At 36.8% G+C, this 17146-nt stretch overlaps 2 protein-coding genes across 2 annotated transcripts in view; one reads left to right on the forward strand and one right to left on the reverse strand.

The window, feature by feature from the left end:
- The window catches only part of LOC145258311 (eIF5-mimic protein 2-like), a 36078-nt gene extending 32886 nt beyond the window's left edge, over positions 1–3192 (reverse strand). The window contains exon 1 of the mRNA XM_080116362.1: positions 3168–3192. The gene's annotated coding sequence lies outside the window, so the exon portion shown is untranslated. The remainder of the gene's footprint in view (positions 1–3167) is intronic.
- The window catches only part of LOC145258312 (large ribosomal subunit protein mL45-like), a 66433-nt gene that overhangs the window by 4337 nt on the left and 44950 nt on the right, over positions 1–17146 (forward strand). Inside the window, exon 2 of the mRNA XM_080116363.1 lies at positions 9540–9662. Within this exon, the coding sequence (XP_079972489.1) occupies positions 9540–9662 (123 nt within the window). The remainder of the gene's footprint in view (positions 1–9539; positions 9663–17146) is intronic.

A 17146-nucleotide genomic window follows, 5' to 3' on the forward strand; every position in this document is an offset into this window, starting at 1 on the left:
AGGACTCAAATATTTTGGTGAAAAGAGGGAGGAGGCTAATTGGGCGATAATTTAATGGGTCAGTTCTTTTGCCAGAATTTTTGTAAACTGGTACCACAGAAGCAGTTTTCCAGCAGCCAGGAAAACAAGATTCGTTAAGGAATTTGTGAAAGAGTTTAGAGAGAACTGGAACAACCTTAGCGGAGCATTTTTTCATAGCACAATCGGGATGAGATCAGGTCTTTTGAGGTGTGTAGGTTTTTTATAATATCATGTACTTGAGATAACTCCAATCACCACTTAAAGTTTGTCAAAATTTGACAAGATTATTTTGAAACATGAGCAGAAAAAATACATAGATAAATATTTGGCACTTCTGCATGACAGTGACATATGAGCAACAGAGACGAGTTATCACCCTCCTCTTCTTCGAAAGAGAAATGACATCTCCAGAAAAAAACATGAACAAACCTAGAACTCCATCCTGCAACGTAGACCCCTACTATCATGTCTCCTTCTCCAACATCAGGGGTATATGTTCCAACCTTCCAGAGGTTGAAACCCAATTGCAGGAGACGAAACCAGACATATTGTTCCTAAGCGAAACTGGCATAGGGCCGACCACTTCCCTAGGTAATTAAAGGATACTTAACATCTAAATCTGACTCCCAAGATCGTCATGGGCATGGAATATGTGCCTACATTAAAGATGGCTTTCCGTGTGGTAGGGATATCTCCAGAGAAGACCCTAATTTACCTTATCTGTGATTCTGGGTTGCATTTGCTTACACCACTGCATTTATATTTGCCCTCTATCGCCTCCACAACAGCGGAGTTACTATGTTTAAAACATATCTGAGAAAATTGACCACATCCTGTCTGCTCATCCTTCGGCTAATATTCACATCTGTGGTGACTTCAATGTCTATAATGTGGAATGGCTGACCCACTCAAACAAGACAGATGATGAAGGGAGGATCTGTCATGATTTCTCCATTGCCTATGACCTCACTCAGATTATTCACAAATCCACCCGTGTGTCCGATACTACCGGTCAGTATGCAAGCATTCTAGACCTTTTTCTCACAAGTTCCCCTGAGCTATTTTCATGTTCCGTTCTGTCTTCTCTGGGATCTTCCGACCACTCGGTTGTATCAATTAATATAAAAATGAAATGCAAGTCTTCTGACGTACCTCTCCACCATACAGTATATCGATACTCTATGGCTGACTGGGATAGCTCAGCTACTTTGGATTTAACTTAAATCCAAAGTAGCTGAGCAGCGGCTTGGTTCCCACCAGTTTTGGCAAATAGCAAACAGGATCCTGAACAGAAGCATGCGTTCTATCCCAACCATCATCAATGGACCTGAGGTCATCTCGTCAGCATCAGACAAGGCCAGACTATTTGCCAAGAACTTTGCAGCTAATTCTACCCTATGCGACAAAGGCCATCAACTCTCCGTATTTCCTCCTATAACGGATAACACGCTATGCAACATACAAATATCTGTGCGTGAGGTCGCCAACCTAATCAAGAACCTTGATTCCAGTAAAGCAACTGGCCCTGACGGCATCCCAATTATAGTGTTAAAAAAGCTTCAACCTGAAATTGCCCCCATACTTACAAAACTGTTTAAGCGTTGCCTTAAGGAGAATTACTTCCCAACACCCTGTAAAACCCCATCAGTATGCCCTGTATTTAAGAATTCAGGTGACAGGTTATCTGCCCCTCAGTACAGACCAATAAGTCACCTGTGTGTCATGAGTAAGTTGCTGGAATCCATATTAAATAAAGAAGTAGTCAACCACCTCAGCAGAAATAACCTTCTTAGTGAAATGCAATATGGTTTCTGTTCTGCTAGATCTATAACAGATGTGCTAACAGTTATATCTCATAGGATTAGTGAATCTCTCAACAAAGGCTTCCTTTCTAGGGCAATTGCTCTTGATATATCGAAGGCCTTCATAAGGTATGGCATAAAGGCCTATTTCACAAGATTTCCAGCTACGGTATAACTGGAAATGTTTTCTCAATTATTAAATCATTTCTCTCTGATAGGTTCGTAAGAGTAGTAGTTGATTGGCAGAAATCAGAAGCCCACAGTATTAATGCTGGTATCCCTCAAGGGTCCATCCTGGTCTCAACTCTCTTCCTGATCTACATCAATGATCTCCCAAAACATATACTTAAATTTTTTGTTGACATCTATGCTGATGACACGACCATCTATAGCAACAAGTCAAAGGCCGTAAATGACAAAGTTCTCTCTGATTCTCTCTCCTCTGATCTTCAGTGTGTGATACAATGGCTGGTTACTTTAAATGTATCTAAAACTAAGCTTCTATCTTTACATCATCAATGCTCTGATCCTCATCTGGCATCAATTAAAATGGATGGGTCTCGTCTTGGGAAGGCTCCATGTTTTTATAAGCTTCTGGGCTTGACCTTTACTCCTGATCTGAAATGGAACATGTACATCAAATCTGTTGCCAAGGTCGTTGGGAAAATGGTGGGATCCTTCTATCGATCCAGTAGATATCTCACTGCTGATGCACTTCTCTACCTAGATAACAGCCAGGTACGTCCAAGGATGGACTACTAAAAAGTCCATATCTTGCCTTTTAATTCAAAATAAGACTTCGTAACCTAGTGGGAGATGCCATTTTCTCTTCCCTGCAACCTCTTTCTCACAGAAGAGATGTTGCGAGTCTGTCTTTGCTTAATCATTATTTTCATGGCAAGTGCTCATCTGAGTTCCTATCTATGGTCCCCCTCACCAAACTTTCATGAGAAACACTCGTCTAGCTGAAAACACTATCAATAATTTGCCCCACTCCTTATCTGTGCCTAAACCTAAACTTAGATTCCATGAACAAAGCTTCTTTCTTAGAACTGCACACCTGTGGAACTCTCTTCTATTTGCCTGCTTTCCAGCTGACTATAATATGGTCATCTTCAAGTCCAACGTAAACAAGTTCTTGATGAGCCGTTCCCCATAAGTAATCCAATTTACCAAATTTCCACTACTAACAATTATTACGTCATTGTCCCATTGACCACTGTACACTTATCAACTCTTATCCTCGAGTGGCGTCTGGCCTTGATAAGTGGTGACTCCTTTGTAAAAAAAAAAAACAATACAAAAACTTATCCATGAACCATTAAAATGTACGTTTTGACCTACCTTTTGTAATGTTGGTGCAGGCGTAACCGACGGCTGATGAAAACCGATAGAAAAAGACGAATGGCAATTGCAGACACGACAACCAGCCGGGACTTTCTCGATACTTAATTGAAGTTGTGTGGAGACAAAAGTTTGGAAACAGTCTATTTGTCTTCATAAATCACATTGCCGAAAGCTATCAGGTTGGGAAGATTCCTTCTACTTCCTCTACCCCATCTCCTCCTTCTCTGATATCGTCAGCCTCCCAAGTCAGCCGAAAAAATATTCCAAAAGAAATATCCTGTTCTCTGATAGGGTCCTCCCCCATGAAAAATAACAAATCCAAAAAGATAGAAAAATATTATTACAACTTTAGTAAAAAAAACAAACAATTAAAACAACATCTATTTCAACTTTTCTTTGATAAAAAATATATTTTAACTTTCCTTTGAAAAAAAAATATATAAACATAAAATCTACCAAAAAAATTTTACTTTTCTATAACTTTTCTTGAAAATAAATGTAAAAAAAATAAACATTAAAACAAAACTAAAAGAAAAAAAATGTTGAAACTTTTTGCGAAAAATTTTTTTAAAACTTTTCTGGTAGAAAATTGTATTAAAAAATAAACAGTAACTTATTTTTGCTTAAACTTATTCAAAGTAAAACCACAAAAAATAATAAAATGATTTATTATAATTAAGGTAGTTACTTGTTGATTTTTTTTTATACATAGGCATAACCACTTATCAAGGCCCAGAGACTACTCAAGAATAAGGGTTAAGAGTGTACAGTAATCAATTAGACAATATAGTAATTGTTAGTAATGGAAATTTGGTAAATTTGTTAACAAGTGGAACGGCTCATCAAGAACTTGTTTACGTTGGACTTGAAGACACTACACTCTATGGCAGACACGACAGGAAGACGAATGAACACATTTCTAAAGAAATGGCAGAAACACTAGAGGAAGACCTCCAATCTGTAGTGGAATGGGGACAAAAGTGGTTGGTCGCGTTCAATGCTGCCAAGACTAAACTAGTTTCATTCAATAATTACAAGAAACCCTCTCTACCACCAATAGCAATGGCCAACGACTCTTTATCTGAGAGTCCATCTTTCAAACTCCTTGGCCTAACGTTCACAGGAAACATGAGTTGGAACAATTACATTGAAGGCATTGCCAGGGCCGCTGCAAGAAAGGTGGGCTCTCTCTACCGTGCTAGAAAACTACTAACACCCGAAAGTATCCTGTACCTCTATAAGGCCACCATTCGCCCATGTATGGAGTATTGCTGCCACATCTGGGCTGGTGCATCTGCTACTAGTCTCTCGCTCCTTGACAAGGTTCAAAGGAGAGTCGCAAATCTGATAGGCCCTGAACTGGCATCTAAGCTTCAGCCTCTGTCCCATCGACGAAATGTTGCATCCCTCTGCCTGTTCTACAAGTATTTTAGTGGTGAATGCTCTGATGAACTGCAATCACTTGTGCCCCCACGACGCGAGCACCCTCGACAAACCCGACAGGCTACTAGATCCCACCCCCATACTGTAGAGGTCCCTAGATGTAAAAGATCTTTTTACTCCAATAGTTTCTTCCCCAGAACCGCAAGACTCTGGAATTCCATTCCAGGTCCCTGCTTCCCCAACAGTACTGACGTGCAGAAGTTCAAGTGTAACGTGAACCGACACCTTGCTGCCCAAATCCCTACATAGTACCCCAGTAGTTGTTGCCCCTGATAGTAGCCCCCTACACCAAAGTGGCAATTTGCCTTGTTTGGGGTGAAAATGTAATAAAAAAAAAAAAAAAAAAAAAAAAAAAAAAAAAAAAAAAACCATATTGTAGTCAGCCGGAAAGCAGGAAAACGGAAGACAATTCCACAGGCGTGCAGTTCTAAGAAAGCAGCTTTGTTCATGGAATCTATGTTTAGGTTTAGGCACAAATAAAGAGTGGGGGGAATTATTGATAGTGTTTTCAGCTAGACGAGTGTTTCTTGTGAAAGTTTGGCGAGGGGGGACCATAGACTGAAGCTCAGTCAAACACTTTCCATGAAAATAATGATACATCAGAGACAAACTCGCAACATCTCTTCTGCGAGATAGAGGTTGCAGGGAAGAGAAAAGGACATCTTCTACGAGGCTACGAAGTCTATTTTGAACTCTATCAAGGCAGGACAAGTCCTTTCTAGCAGCTCCTGCCCAGATGTGGCAACAGTACTCCATCCTTGGACCTTCTTTTTTTTTTTTGTTGCATTTTGTTTACATTTTAAATCGCTGTTATTTAAGTTTCCTGGCGTCTCTGATCACCGCTCGACTTTTTCCATCAGTTCTCATCAACTGTCGGTTTGCCCACACGAATGTCACAAAAATCTGTGTCAAAAGATGCATGAATATGAAATCATTAAAAAGCAAAAAAAATTCATTACTTACTTGACAAGATATTGTGCTACAAATGTTTGTATTGTTGCTGTGCACCCTCGATGACGTCATAAAGAAAAATGGATAACATATTGGATCCTTTATGACATTAGTCATTTTCAAGTGCATATATACTTTTTATATATATACTAGCAGGCCGGCCGTCCGGCGTTGTCCATTCATAAAATACACATAAAAATATAAAATAAAATACGCATCAAATTAAAACAACGTTTCTATATTGAACTCTCATTCTTTGACGGCATGAATATATGTTAAGTCACACAGAAACTAAGACGTGCGTGCGAGTATCATGTTTTTATTTGAACAGTTCACTTCTTGTAAAAAAAAATAAAAATACTTGAGCTGAGATCAAAACCCAAACCTAAAGACAGTGAGTCAAGTATGATAACCATTAGGCCAACTTGACACAATCTTAAAAAAGTGTTTTGTAACCTACTTATACTTTACGTCGCAGAAGCTTATGGGATACATGTAGTAAGAAGGGCTTGCAACTTTAATTTTTGACAGATCTGTATATTTTAACTTACTGAATAATAATACAAACCACATCACAAACTATAAAACAAACATTAAAAACAACAAAACATTCTTCAAAACAAACCAGTTTGCAATGCAGGCAATGCACTGTTCCGTGCCAATGCAGGCAATGCACTGTTCCGTGCCAAAATTGCCATCATATATACTTTGGTGAAACCCAACATAGATTAGAGAAAAGACTCAATGAACATAAAAAAGATATTGAAATAGCAATTCTCTGAATGCATTATCTTCTTATTCATTGCAGTATAATCATACTTTTGACTTCAAACAAGCAAAAATAGTATCAGTTTTATTTCAAATAAATGTGTTTTATAATTGATGGTGGGTGGTTGGACTTAGGGTTTACGTAAATTGGAGTAGCGTTATCTTTTAAGTATGGTTCATATGTGTTTTTATCTAAGTTTAACGTGACGTCCAGGAAGTTTCACACATATATATATATGTATGTATGTATGTATGTGTGCATACATATGTATATTTATATATATATAAAAAAAAAAAAAGAAACGAGGAAAATCGTCTGCCTTAAAGCACTAACCTAGTTCTAAAACAGATCCTTTGTTCGATAAAATGCATGCCCATTGACTGATAGGAAGGGGCGCGGTGGATACTAGAAAGCTGATTGGCTAACTAAAATCCTCAACATATATAAAAACAAGAAACAACCACAGAATTTGCGCATAAGCCTGACAAATCCTATAGTGGATGAAACGCCGAATATTCAGTGTAGCTTAATCGCCATATATACTTTATAAATTACTAACTAGCTCTACCTACGTATTGAGCACTTTTGAAGTAAATACTTAAAGTTTACGCATAAATCTATACTTTCATATATTAATTTTATGTGAGTAAATGAAGTAGTTATATATATATATATATATATATATATATATATAAGTTAGAAAACCATTTCATCCGAGGCATGAAAATTGTTAAACAAACTGCTTTTACTATAGGCTTTAAAAATAAAGGTACAAGATTCAATTTGAAATTTATTTATCTTCAAAGTGCACTTTTACAAATTTTACAAAGTAAGGTATAAAAATTTAATTTAAATTGAATCAAAAAAATTACCTTGGATTTATTTTATGTTATGTACATTCTGTTGCACTTTAAAAAAAAAATCATTGAAAATTTTATATCTATATCATTAATTGCTAGATGAAAGACAATGTTTTTAAATTGCAACAAAATGTACATTACATAAAATAAATCCAAAGTAATTTTTTGATTCAATTTAAATTAAATTTTTATACCTTACTTTGTAAAATTTATAAAAGTGCACTTTGAAGATAAATAAATTTCAAATTGAGTCTTGTACCTTTATTTTTAAAGCCTATAGTAAAAACATTTTGTTTAACAATTTTCATGCCTTGGATGAAATGCTTTTCTAACTTGTATCTTATCTTTTTAAGATTATATTTAAAAACTCTTCTTCTCTCTATTTCAGTTTGTATTTCTCCTCACACCACAACTCATTTTTTGCAACCCCCTCTTTGTAATACAGTTCTGAATAATGAGAAAATCTGAATTTTTTTTAACAAAAACTTTAAAATAACTTTTTTAGATTAAATTTTTTTTAAACTTCTTTCAGAATAGAAAATCTTTAAAATTTAATAAGGAACATATTTCATATAGGTTTCATTAACAAATATTCAGTACATAACGAGAAAAATAGATATGAAAATTTGAAAAGGACTGTATAACTAGTTATGGTCAATAGTAGTCCTTGCCAGCAAAAATTTTTGTTATTGTTATTCTATTATCATTTAAAACATTTTGTGTCCTGCTCTTTTGTGCGAGGACTAATATATATATATATATATATATATATATATATAAAACACACAAAAGAAAAATATTGATGATACAAAATATATACTGGTGCATATATATTTAATTATCAATTCAATAAGGAAGATACATCAATGGGAGTACAGGTTATCAAAGCTCTTTATGGCAGGGTATTTCAAAGCCGAATTCTTCTCATCAGAAGAGGCGAGAGGTGCTAGGTAAACCAAAGGAATGCAATGTCTAGCAACAGGCACATTAGGGATGAAATATTAGGATACCTATAATATAAAAGGCAAAATGTGTGTATGTATGTCTACCAGAAACTTTCGACACACATGTCAGATCATGACAAAATTGGTATCGTTTTAAAGCTCGGTCTCTCGGATAACAAATATTGAAAAATTGGCAAGAAACATTAATTCTTTCACGATCAACTGGGCCATTTTTTACAAGGAGGGGGTCACTTTTTAGTCAACATTTTTGCTAGTCATCCAAACCTTGCGTCAACGACGTCGCATAAAACACATTATTTTGACCGCCTGTGATGTCACGATCGCAGTGGGTGCATCGATAAGATCGTTTGCTTTTTTTTTTCACCTCCTTTTCCTCTTGTGTGTTACAGGTTTGAGCCTGCCTACTACTCCTAATTTTGCTTCTTTTTTTTTTTTTGCTCAACCAACACCGTTACACATACCTTCACACACCCGGGCAACACCATTCACCCAGACTAGTTCTCCCTTAACTCAGGACTACTCTAATCGACCATGTCTCTGTTAGTATATATGCTTTATCTCTACAAAGCCACCATTCACCTATGTATGGAGTATTGTTGCCACATTTAGGTTAGTGCATCAACCACTAGTCTCTCTCTTTTAGGGGCCAAAAAGATTCAAATCTAATAAGTCTCGCATCATCAACCAAGCCCGTATCCCTGTCATCATGAATTTCATTTTTGAAAGCATTTTCAATAATGATTACTAAGAACTTTATTTAACATCATCACATTGTTGCATCCCCATGTTTATTTTATGCCCACTCCAATAGAATGTACTCTGATGAACTTGCGGCACTTGTGTCCCCTCGACGTAAATACTCACCGGCAAATGCAAAAACCCACCTTTTCACTCCACAGATCCCCAGATGGCAGAAAACCACAAAAAATAATAAAATGAGTTATTATAATTAAGGTAGTTTCTTAGTTTTTTTTTTTTTTTTTTTTTTTTTTTTTTTCATTTTGTTTACATTTTGAATCACATTTGAAATCATTTTTATTTGTCTTCACTCCACAGATCCCCAGATGGCAGAAAACTTCAATTATGATAGTTTCTTTTCTTCCAATTGCGTGCCTTTGGAATTCCCTACTCGCTCCCGACTGTACCAACATGCAGAAATTTAAATATACTGTGAATGAACATCTTGCTGCACAACTCCCCACTTAGGATTCCCCTATATGTTTGGCCCCCTAATTCACAGTCGACAACTACAACTTGGTGGTAATATGACTTGTTTGGGTTGAACACAAGTAAAAAAAAAGGAAAAAAAAAGCATTACTTTTACAGCAATATTTGATTTTCTTTTAATGTCTTTCTTTTTTTTTGTTGTTGTTTTTTTTAGACTGGTTTACTCGACCGAAGTCTTCAGCAAAATATGTTGATGAAACAGCAAGTCATGTTTTACCCAACATCGAAACATTACAATCCGAAATTTCGAAAAGAACGAGCACAGAAATTTCTCAAGGTAATCTCAATTTTTTTAAGTCAATATGTTTATTTTCAATAATAATAATAATAATAATAACTAGCGGGACCTGTGGAAATTTCACAGGGAACTCATTCATATGTAATATATTAATGTTGGCATTCTATAGATGTTCAGTGTAAATGGAGATGCTCTGATATTATTGTAGGTTTTTTGTTAAAACTGCAAAAGCATTTATCTAAGCAAGCACAAATGCCCAGTAAAGGCCAGTTGTAAAGTAGGCTTAAATATATTTTAATTTATGCAGATTTCGTATATATTATTATAGAGTTAATCTCGTCAGCATCAGACAAAGCAAAACTCTTTGCCAAGAACTTTGCAGCTAATTCTACCCTTTGCGACCAAGGCCACCAACCCCCAATATTTCCTCCTGTATCAGAAAACACGCTATGTGATATACAAATATCTGTACGTGATGTTGCCAACCTAATCAAAAACCTTGACTCCAGTAAAGCAACCGGCCCTGACGGTATTCCAATTATAGTACTCAAGAAACTTCAACCTGAACTAGCACCCATACTTACAAAACCGTTTAAACGTTGTCTTAAGGAGAATTGCTTCCCGTCACCCTGGAAAATCTCATCAGTATGCCCTGTATTTAAGAATTCAGGTGATCGTTCATCCCCCTCTCAGTACAGGCCAATAAGTCTCCTGTGCGTCATGAGTAAGTTGCTGGAATCTGTTAAATAGAGAAGTAATCAACCATCTCAGCAAAAATAACCTTCTTAGTGACACAATATGGTTTCCGTTCTACTAGATCTACAGCAGATGTGCTTACAATTATATCTCATAGGATTAGAAAATCTCTCGACAGAGGCAACCTTTCTAGGGCAATTGCTCTTGACATATCAAAGGCCTTTGATAGGGTATGGCATAAAGATTTACTTCACAAGATCTCCAGCTATGGTATAGCTGGAAATGTCTTCTCAATTAAATTATTTCTCACTGATAGGTTCATAAGAGTAGTAGTTGATGGGCAAAAATCAGAAGCTCACAGTATTAATGCTGGAGTCCCTCAGGGGTCCATCCTGGGTCCAACTCTTTTCCTGATCTACATTAACGATCTTCCAAATCACATCCTTACATCATTTGTAGACATTTTTGCTGATGACACTACCATCTATGGTAGCACATCTAAGACAGTAAACGACCAAGTTCTCTCCGATTCTCTCTCCTCTGATCTTGATCACGTTGTACGATGGGGAAAGAAGTAGCTGGTTACTTTTAATGCATCTATTACCAAGCTTCTATCTTTACATCATCAACGTTCTGATCCCCATCTGGCATCAATTAAAATGAATGGCTCTCGTCTTGGGGAGACCTCAAGTTTTGACAAGCTTCTGGGCTTGACCTTTACTCCAGATCTTAAATGGAATACGTACATCAAATCTGTTGCAAAGGCCGCTAGAAAAATGGTGGGATCCTTCTATCGATCCAGTAAATATCTCACTGCTGATGCAATTCTCTATCTATATAAGAGCCAGGTACGCCAAGGATGGAATACTGTTGCCACATCTGGGCTGGAGCTGCTAGAAAGAACTTGTCCTGCCTTGATAGGGTTCAAAATAGACTTCGTAGCCTCATGAAAGATGTCCTTTTCTCTTCACTGCAACCTCTCACAGAAGAGATGTTGCGAGTTTGTCTCTGCTTTATCGTTATTTTCATGGAAAGTGTTCAACTGAGCTTCAATCTATGATCCCCCCTTGCTTAACTTTCACAAGAAACACTCGTCTAGCTGAAAACACTATCAATAATTCCCCTCACTCTTTATCTGTGCCTAAACCTAAACGTAGATACCTGTCAAAAGACATGATATCTACACTAACCCTTTCCCTCTCTCTCCCTCTCGCTCTCCCTCTCTCTCTCTCTCTCTCATCTACTTAATATACCTTACTGAACAAGCAAAAGGTAGTTAAAATTTAAAACCTAAAAATTGAAACTCCCCTTTCTCTCCTTACCCCCTCCCTTTTTCTTTTCTTTACCATCCTCTCTCCACCTCCCCTCCCTATATCCATATATCTCCACCCATGCCTACCTGTATCTGCTACCCCCACACACACAATCTAATGTATCTTAATCCTCAAAACTGAAATATTGTCAATGCCCATCTCCCTCCCCCCTTATTATTTCCTACCCCCCCCTTGTTTTTTTTCGTATTTCTTCTAAAACACTTCTTCCTAATACTAACAACCAATTCTGTAAGGTCTGACGAGGCTGTTAGATCGTAAACATGGTCCAACATCTGAAACATATGTAACCAAACTGATAAAATGGTAATAAAAAATAAAACACATATTTGCTCTGCAATAGTATTGAGCACTCTCTTCAGGTTTTTTTCTATGTATGTGCGTGTGTATATGTGTATATGCCTGCGTGCGTATGCGTATATGTACATGTATGTATATGTATGTGTGTGTGAGTGTGTGCTATACATGGGGAAAGAAAGTCGTAAAAAAAACATAAAAACCTTCACCAAATGGACCAAAAGCCCCCTCTTTGAACTTAACTCTGACCGGACACTACCAACACTTACTGTTGGGGACAGAATGTCTGAGACCACGTCACTCTGAAAAACACATTTAGTATCAGCAGATGTAAAAATAACATTTCAAACTCCCATTTTAAAAAAAACCTTTTTACGAAAATATCTGAAGAGAGCGAACCTAAGCTTGAAACGCGTTATAAAAATATTTTAAAATAAAAATATGATAAAAGGCTAAAAAAAAAAACACAATTGTTGATGGCTACACTCTTTTAAATATACATTTTTTTTTATCTCATTGGAACTACACAACCATCACTTTAAATATATAAATATATATATAAATTTGAGTTTCTTCAACCATAACCGAAACCAAAACTTACGAAGAATTCTTGATAAAATTATTTATAAAAAAAACAATAGATTACTGGAGTGCCATCAGCTATCGTCGAAACCAAAACTTATGAAGAATTCTTGGTAAAATTATTTATGCCAAGAAATAGAAGAACATAATTAAACGACCTGGATGTAAGCGTGACACACAAAAGAACACACGACGCTATCGTATTAATATATAGATAATAGCAATGAAACAAATTTATCATTCCCTTTACACCACTAATAGTAGGAGCACTAGGAACAGTACCGAAAAACTTTGAAAAAAGAATGGGAGAGATTGGAATCAGAGGGACGACTGAGAAGATACAATGAAAAACAACAATGAAAATAGCTGAAATATTAAGGAAAACTATTGAATGCAGAGATGAACACACGAGCTACGGACACAAACTGGACATAAAACACAAAAACATCGCATGGAATCATGATAATTGAAACTGTATAATTATAAATTAAGCCACTCTGCACCCCTGCCTTCTGCCCTCCCCTTCTTTTTTTTGTGTGTGTCACCAAAAACTGACGCCACAGCAAATAAGCAAGAAGGGTCAAGAAGGATGGAAAGACCAACGAGAGAAAGCTCTAGCCAGACCGCTGCTGGATGAGTGCAAAGAGGACTGGAACTTTGGGGAGGCTTTTTGCCACCCAAATTCCAGTGAAGACCAATGAGTGCTGCCAATGAGAAATCAATGGTAAGCGGCTGTTATGATAATGCAAATTTATCTGCAATGCTTATCGAAAGAATTGGAGAGTACTAGAAATCTAGGGAAACTTGTCACTCGGACTCTAGAGAATGCCACAAGTTGTTCCCAAAGAGAAATCTTTGATGATGGACTGTGTGACTATTCCTAAGTGAGTAACTAATAATGATAATTTGCCAAAGAATTAAAAGAAATATGGAACATGGAGTGTTATTGGTAAGAGTGCAGAGAAAACTGGGGTCATGCGAAGGCGTTTTATCACCTAAACCCCAAAGAAATATCAATGGTCGATGCCAGCTGAAAATCAATGGTAAGTGGCTGTTGAGATAACATAAAGTCACCTGCGATAGTGATTGAGGGAAGTAGAGAGCATTGGAAATCTATAGAGACTTGTTGTCACTTAGACTTCAGGAAACACCACCCACAGTGATTGATTACTGATAATGACCTGTGTGAGAACTCCTAGTCAGTGAATAATAAAAATAATAATAATAATATTAATAATCATATTAATAGTAATAATATTAATTACAATAGGAATGACTGGAAAAATACAGCGAACAACAATCATGAAAACAGCTGAAATATTAAGAAAAACTCTTGAATGTGGAAACTAACACACAGGAGCAACAAGTGCGGGCCAGACAAACTGCTGCAAAAGCAAAACATGAAACACTACATGGAACCAAGAACACTGAAACCGCATATCTATAAGTTCTCTAACCCAACCCTACCGCCATTGCCATATCACCGCACCCCCCAAAAAAAGAGCGAGAACAAATAACCAAATAGTCAAGGAGGAAGGAAAGACCGATGAACTGACCAGACCTCAGCCGAATAAGTGCGAAGAGAACTGGGATGGGACCTTTGGGAGGCTTAGTGCCACTCAAATCCCAGCAAAGACCAATAGCTGCTGCCAACGAGAAATCAATGGCAAGCAATTGTTGCGATAATGCAAATTTATTTATTATCGAAAGAGGTGTAGAGTACTGGAAACCTGAGGAGACTTGTTGTCACTCAGCTTCCAGTGAACACCACAGGCTGTTTTCAGAGAAAGATCTCTGAAGACCTGTGTGAAAGCTCCTTGTGAGCCAATAATAATATTGATAATATTAATTACAATAATAATAATATTAATTTGCCAAAAAACTGAAAAGAATATGAAACATGAAGTATTATAGGATGAGCTGATCTACCCATTTCGGGAATAATGAACTTACCCAGAAACAATAAATATGGTTATATCTAAATGTTGTGGCAGTGATTCATGGCAGTTGTGGCTCCAGAATCATGATGTGTACTTCTATAACAAACTTTTGCTAATACACTTTTTGTTAATTATACCATTGTGTTTGTCTTGATTATTACCTGCCTGCTGACTTAGATTTCCACGTGAAGAAAATCAATATAAATACCAATAACACTGAGAACAACCCTGAAAAACTTATAAAAAAGACTAGAAGAAATTGGAAACCAACTCACATATGAACGCTAACCAACTACATGAATTTACAACAGAAGTAAAACAAAAAGATGGAAGGAATCCTATGTGAATCCAAAGGAACTGAAACTATGAGAAATATTATAAACTGTGCCCCACCCCCCCATAAAAGAAGCATTAGCTTTGACTTGTATTATACAAAATAACTGTAAAGTATCAAGGAGGATGGAAAGGCCAAGAAGAGAAAGTACTAATCAGACCTCCACTTGACACTTGAGGAGGTTTGTTGCAACCCAAATTCCAGTGAAGACCAATCGTTATTGCCAGCTAGAAATCAATGGCAAGCAGAAGTTGCGATAACGCAAATTCATTTGCAAAGGTTATTGAAAGAGGTGGAGAGAACTGGAAATTTTGGAAGACTTGTTATCAACCAGACTCCAGGGAACACCATTAGTTTTTATCAGTGAGCAATCTCTGCTGATGACCTTGGTGAGAACTCCTAATGAGTACATAATAATAATAATAATAATAATAATAATAACTAGGGCTAGGACAACAGCATATTCTTTTCATTGTTTTTGACTCTCAAGTGTGTATCCATTAATATCTTATATGCTTTTATACAAAGTGATGTGGTCCTCTGTTAATTAACTGTGTTGGATATATACTTGAGAGTCAAAACAATGAAAAGAATATGCTGTTGTCATAGCTCTAATAATAATCATTTAAATGACCAGAAGTGTTGTAGTGTAGTGGTTACAGACATTGACTGTGGTGCTTTGTGTGCCAGGTTCTTAGACTACTGTATCACTTTTATGAATTAAAAGATATGTTTAATTATGGTGCCGAAAACCCGGGATGAGCCAGAGACCTTTAGATGTATTTGGTTAAGTAATTTGTTTCACCAATGAGAATGACGACGTTCACTCATAATATCAGCAGTAGCAGTAGCTCTTGTTTTGTCGCTTCATCTATTACACAAGAGATAAACGACATTAAGATAAACAACATTAAGATAAACAACATTAAGATAAACAACACCTATCCATGGCATCCGAAACACACGCAAACAATGTAGCGTCCAAAACGAAAAAGTTGCCTCCCTTTTATTCAGCCATGTTAATTCCCAACAACACCTAAATTTGCATAATAACCCTTACCTCATAATCACACGGTTCTAGGTTCATGTGTGCATTTCGGCCACTGTTTCCTTGCAGCAGGTGCATGCTAATCGAGACCACTTATCCTTCAGTCTCTCCACACCCTCATCAAGAGAATCATTGGGAAAAGGTATGAACCCATATATTCTTCTTTCAGTTATAGAATAAATAGTAGGGTCTTGGTTGTGCAACTAATCCAGGAAAAGGAAAACTTCAAAATAACACGTCCTTTTCTGCTTATACTGGCATTGGTTTTAGTTAACCGGACAGACCTGCAATGGGAAAATATTTAGCTAAGAGAGAAGACAAATTAAGGAATTGGCTGGTTGGTGTCTTGGATGTTTGGTTCATGCTGAGAAATCAGATGGCTTAAAAACCGGCAGAATTAATTCCACTCCATATAATAGACCTCCTCCTCCTCCTCCTCCTCCTCCTCGCAGTTTGTAATATTTTTTTATGTCCAATGATCAAGCAGCTCCTCATTCTCAAGTTCTTTTTTTTTGTGTGTGGCCTACCAAAATGATAGTAGAATCTATATATTCAAGCAAGACAAATAGAGGGGGTTACTTTGATCTTGATATATGGCTCAGAATATGACTGCTTAAAATTTGATTTTTGCCATTTGGAAAAGTGATTTCCTCTTTAAAGCAACATTCCAGACGAACCACTTAAGATTTTACAAAAAGTATGTTCATTCCAGGTGGTGGACCTTCAGAGTCAGTCATTTTTTTTATCTCCATAGATATGTAATGTTACCCACGTTTACACATGTGTTAACATGTAGACACTCGGAACCCAACACGTTGTAACAGAGTACATCGCAAGGAACAGAAGACAAGTAATAGCTCTACTCACTTTTTTCCGTTGTAACAGCATTTATTTCTGGGTACTTTTCCAAATAAAACATGATTGTGCTCATCTCTGACCTCTCAAACGTCCTCTTTCTGTGCACACATTTTTTTTTATAGTCTTTTTCTTTTTCTGTACCATGACGTCACTTTGCACACAGATAGGGATTTCCATATGCATGTCCGCTGATAAACCTAGAGTGGTCTTGCAATGTGATCTGATTGATATCTATATATTCCAGCAAAACGAGCAGAGAAGGTTAGTTTCGTCTCTGCTCGGTCTAAGAGGGAGAGGGGCCTTTGAGATCTTAAATGGAGGGACCGTTTGTGTTCAATTGGAAGCAAGATTTGTCCTGACTGTAAGCCGGTTGTTTTGGTAAAGATACCTAGTATCATTGTAACTTCTTAAAAGAAAACGTTTTAAACTAGAGTTGC

This window comes from Euprymna scolopes, chromosome 33 (genome assembly GCF_053919585.1).
Source record: "Euprymna scolopes isolate OS-2025 chromosome 33, ASM5391958v1, whole genome shotgun sequence".
Lineage (NCBI taxonomy): Eukaryota > Metazoa > Mollusca > Cephalopoda > Sepiida > Sepiolidae > Euprymna > Euprymna scolopes.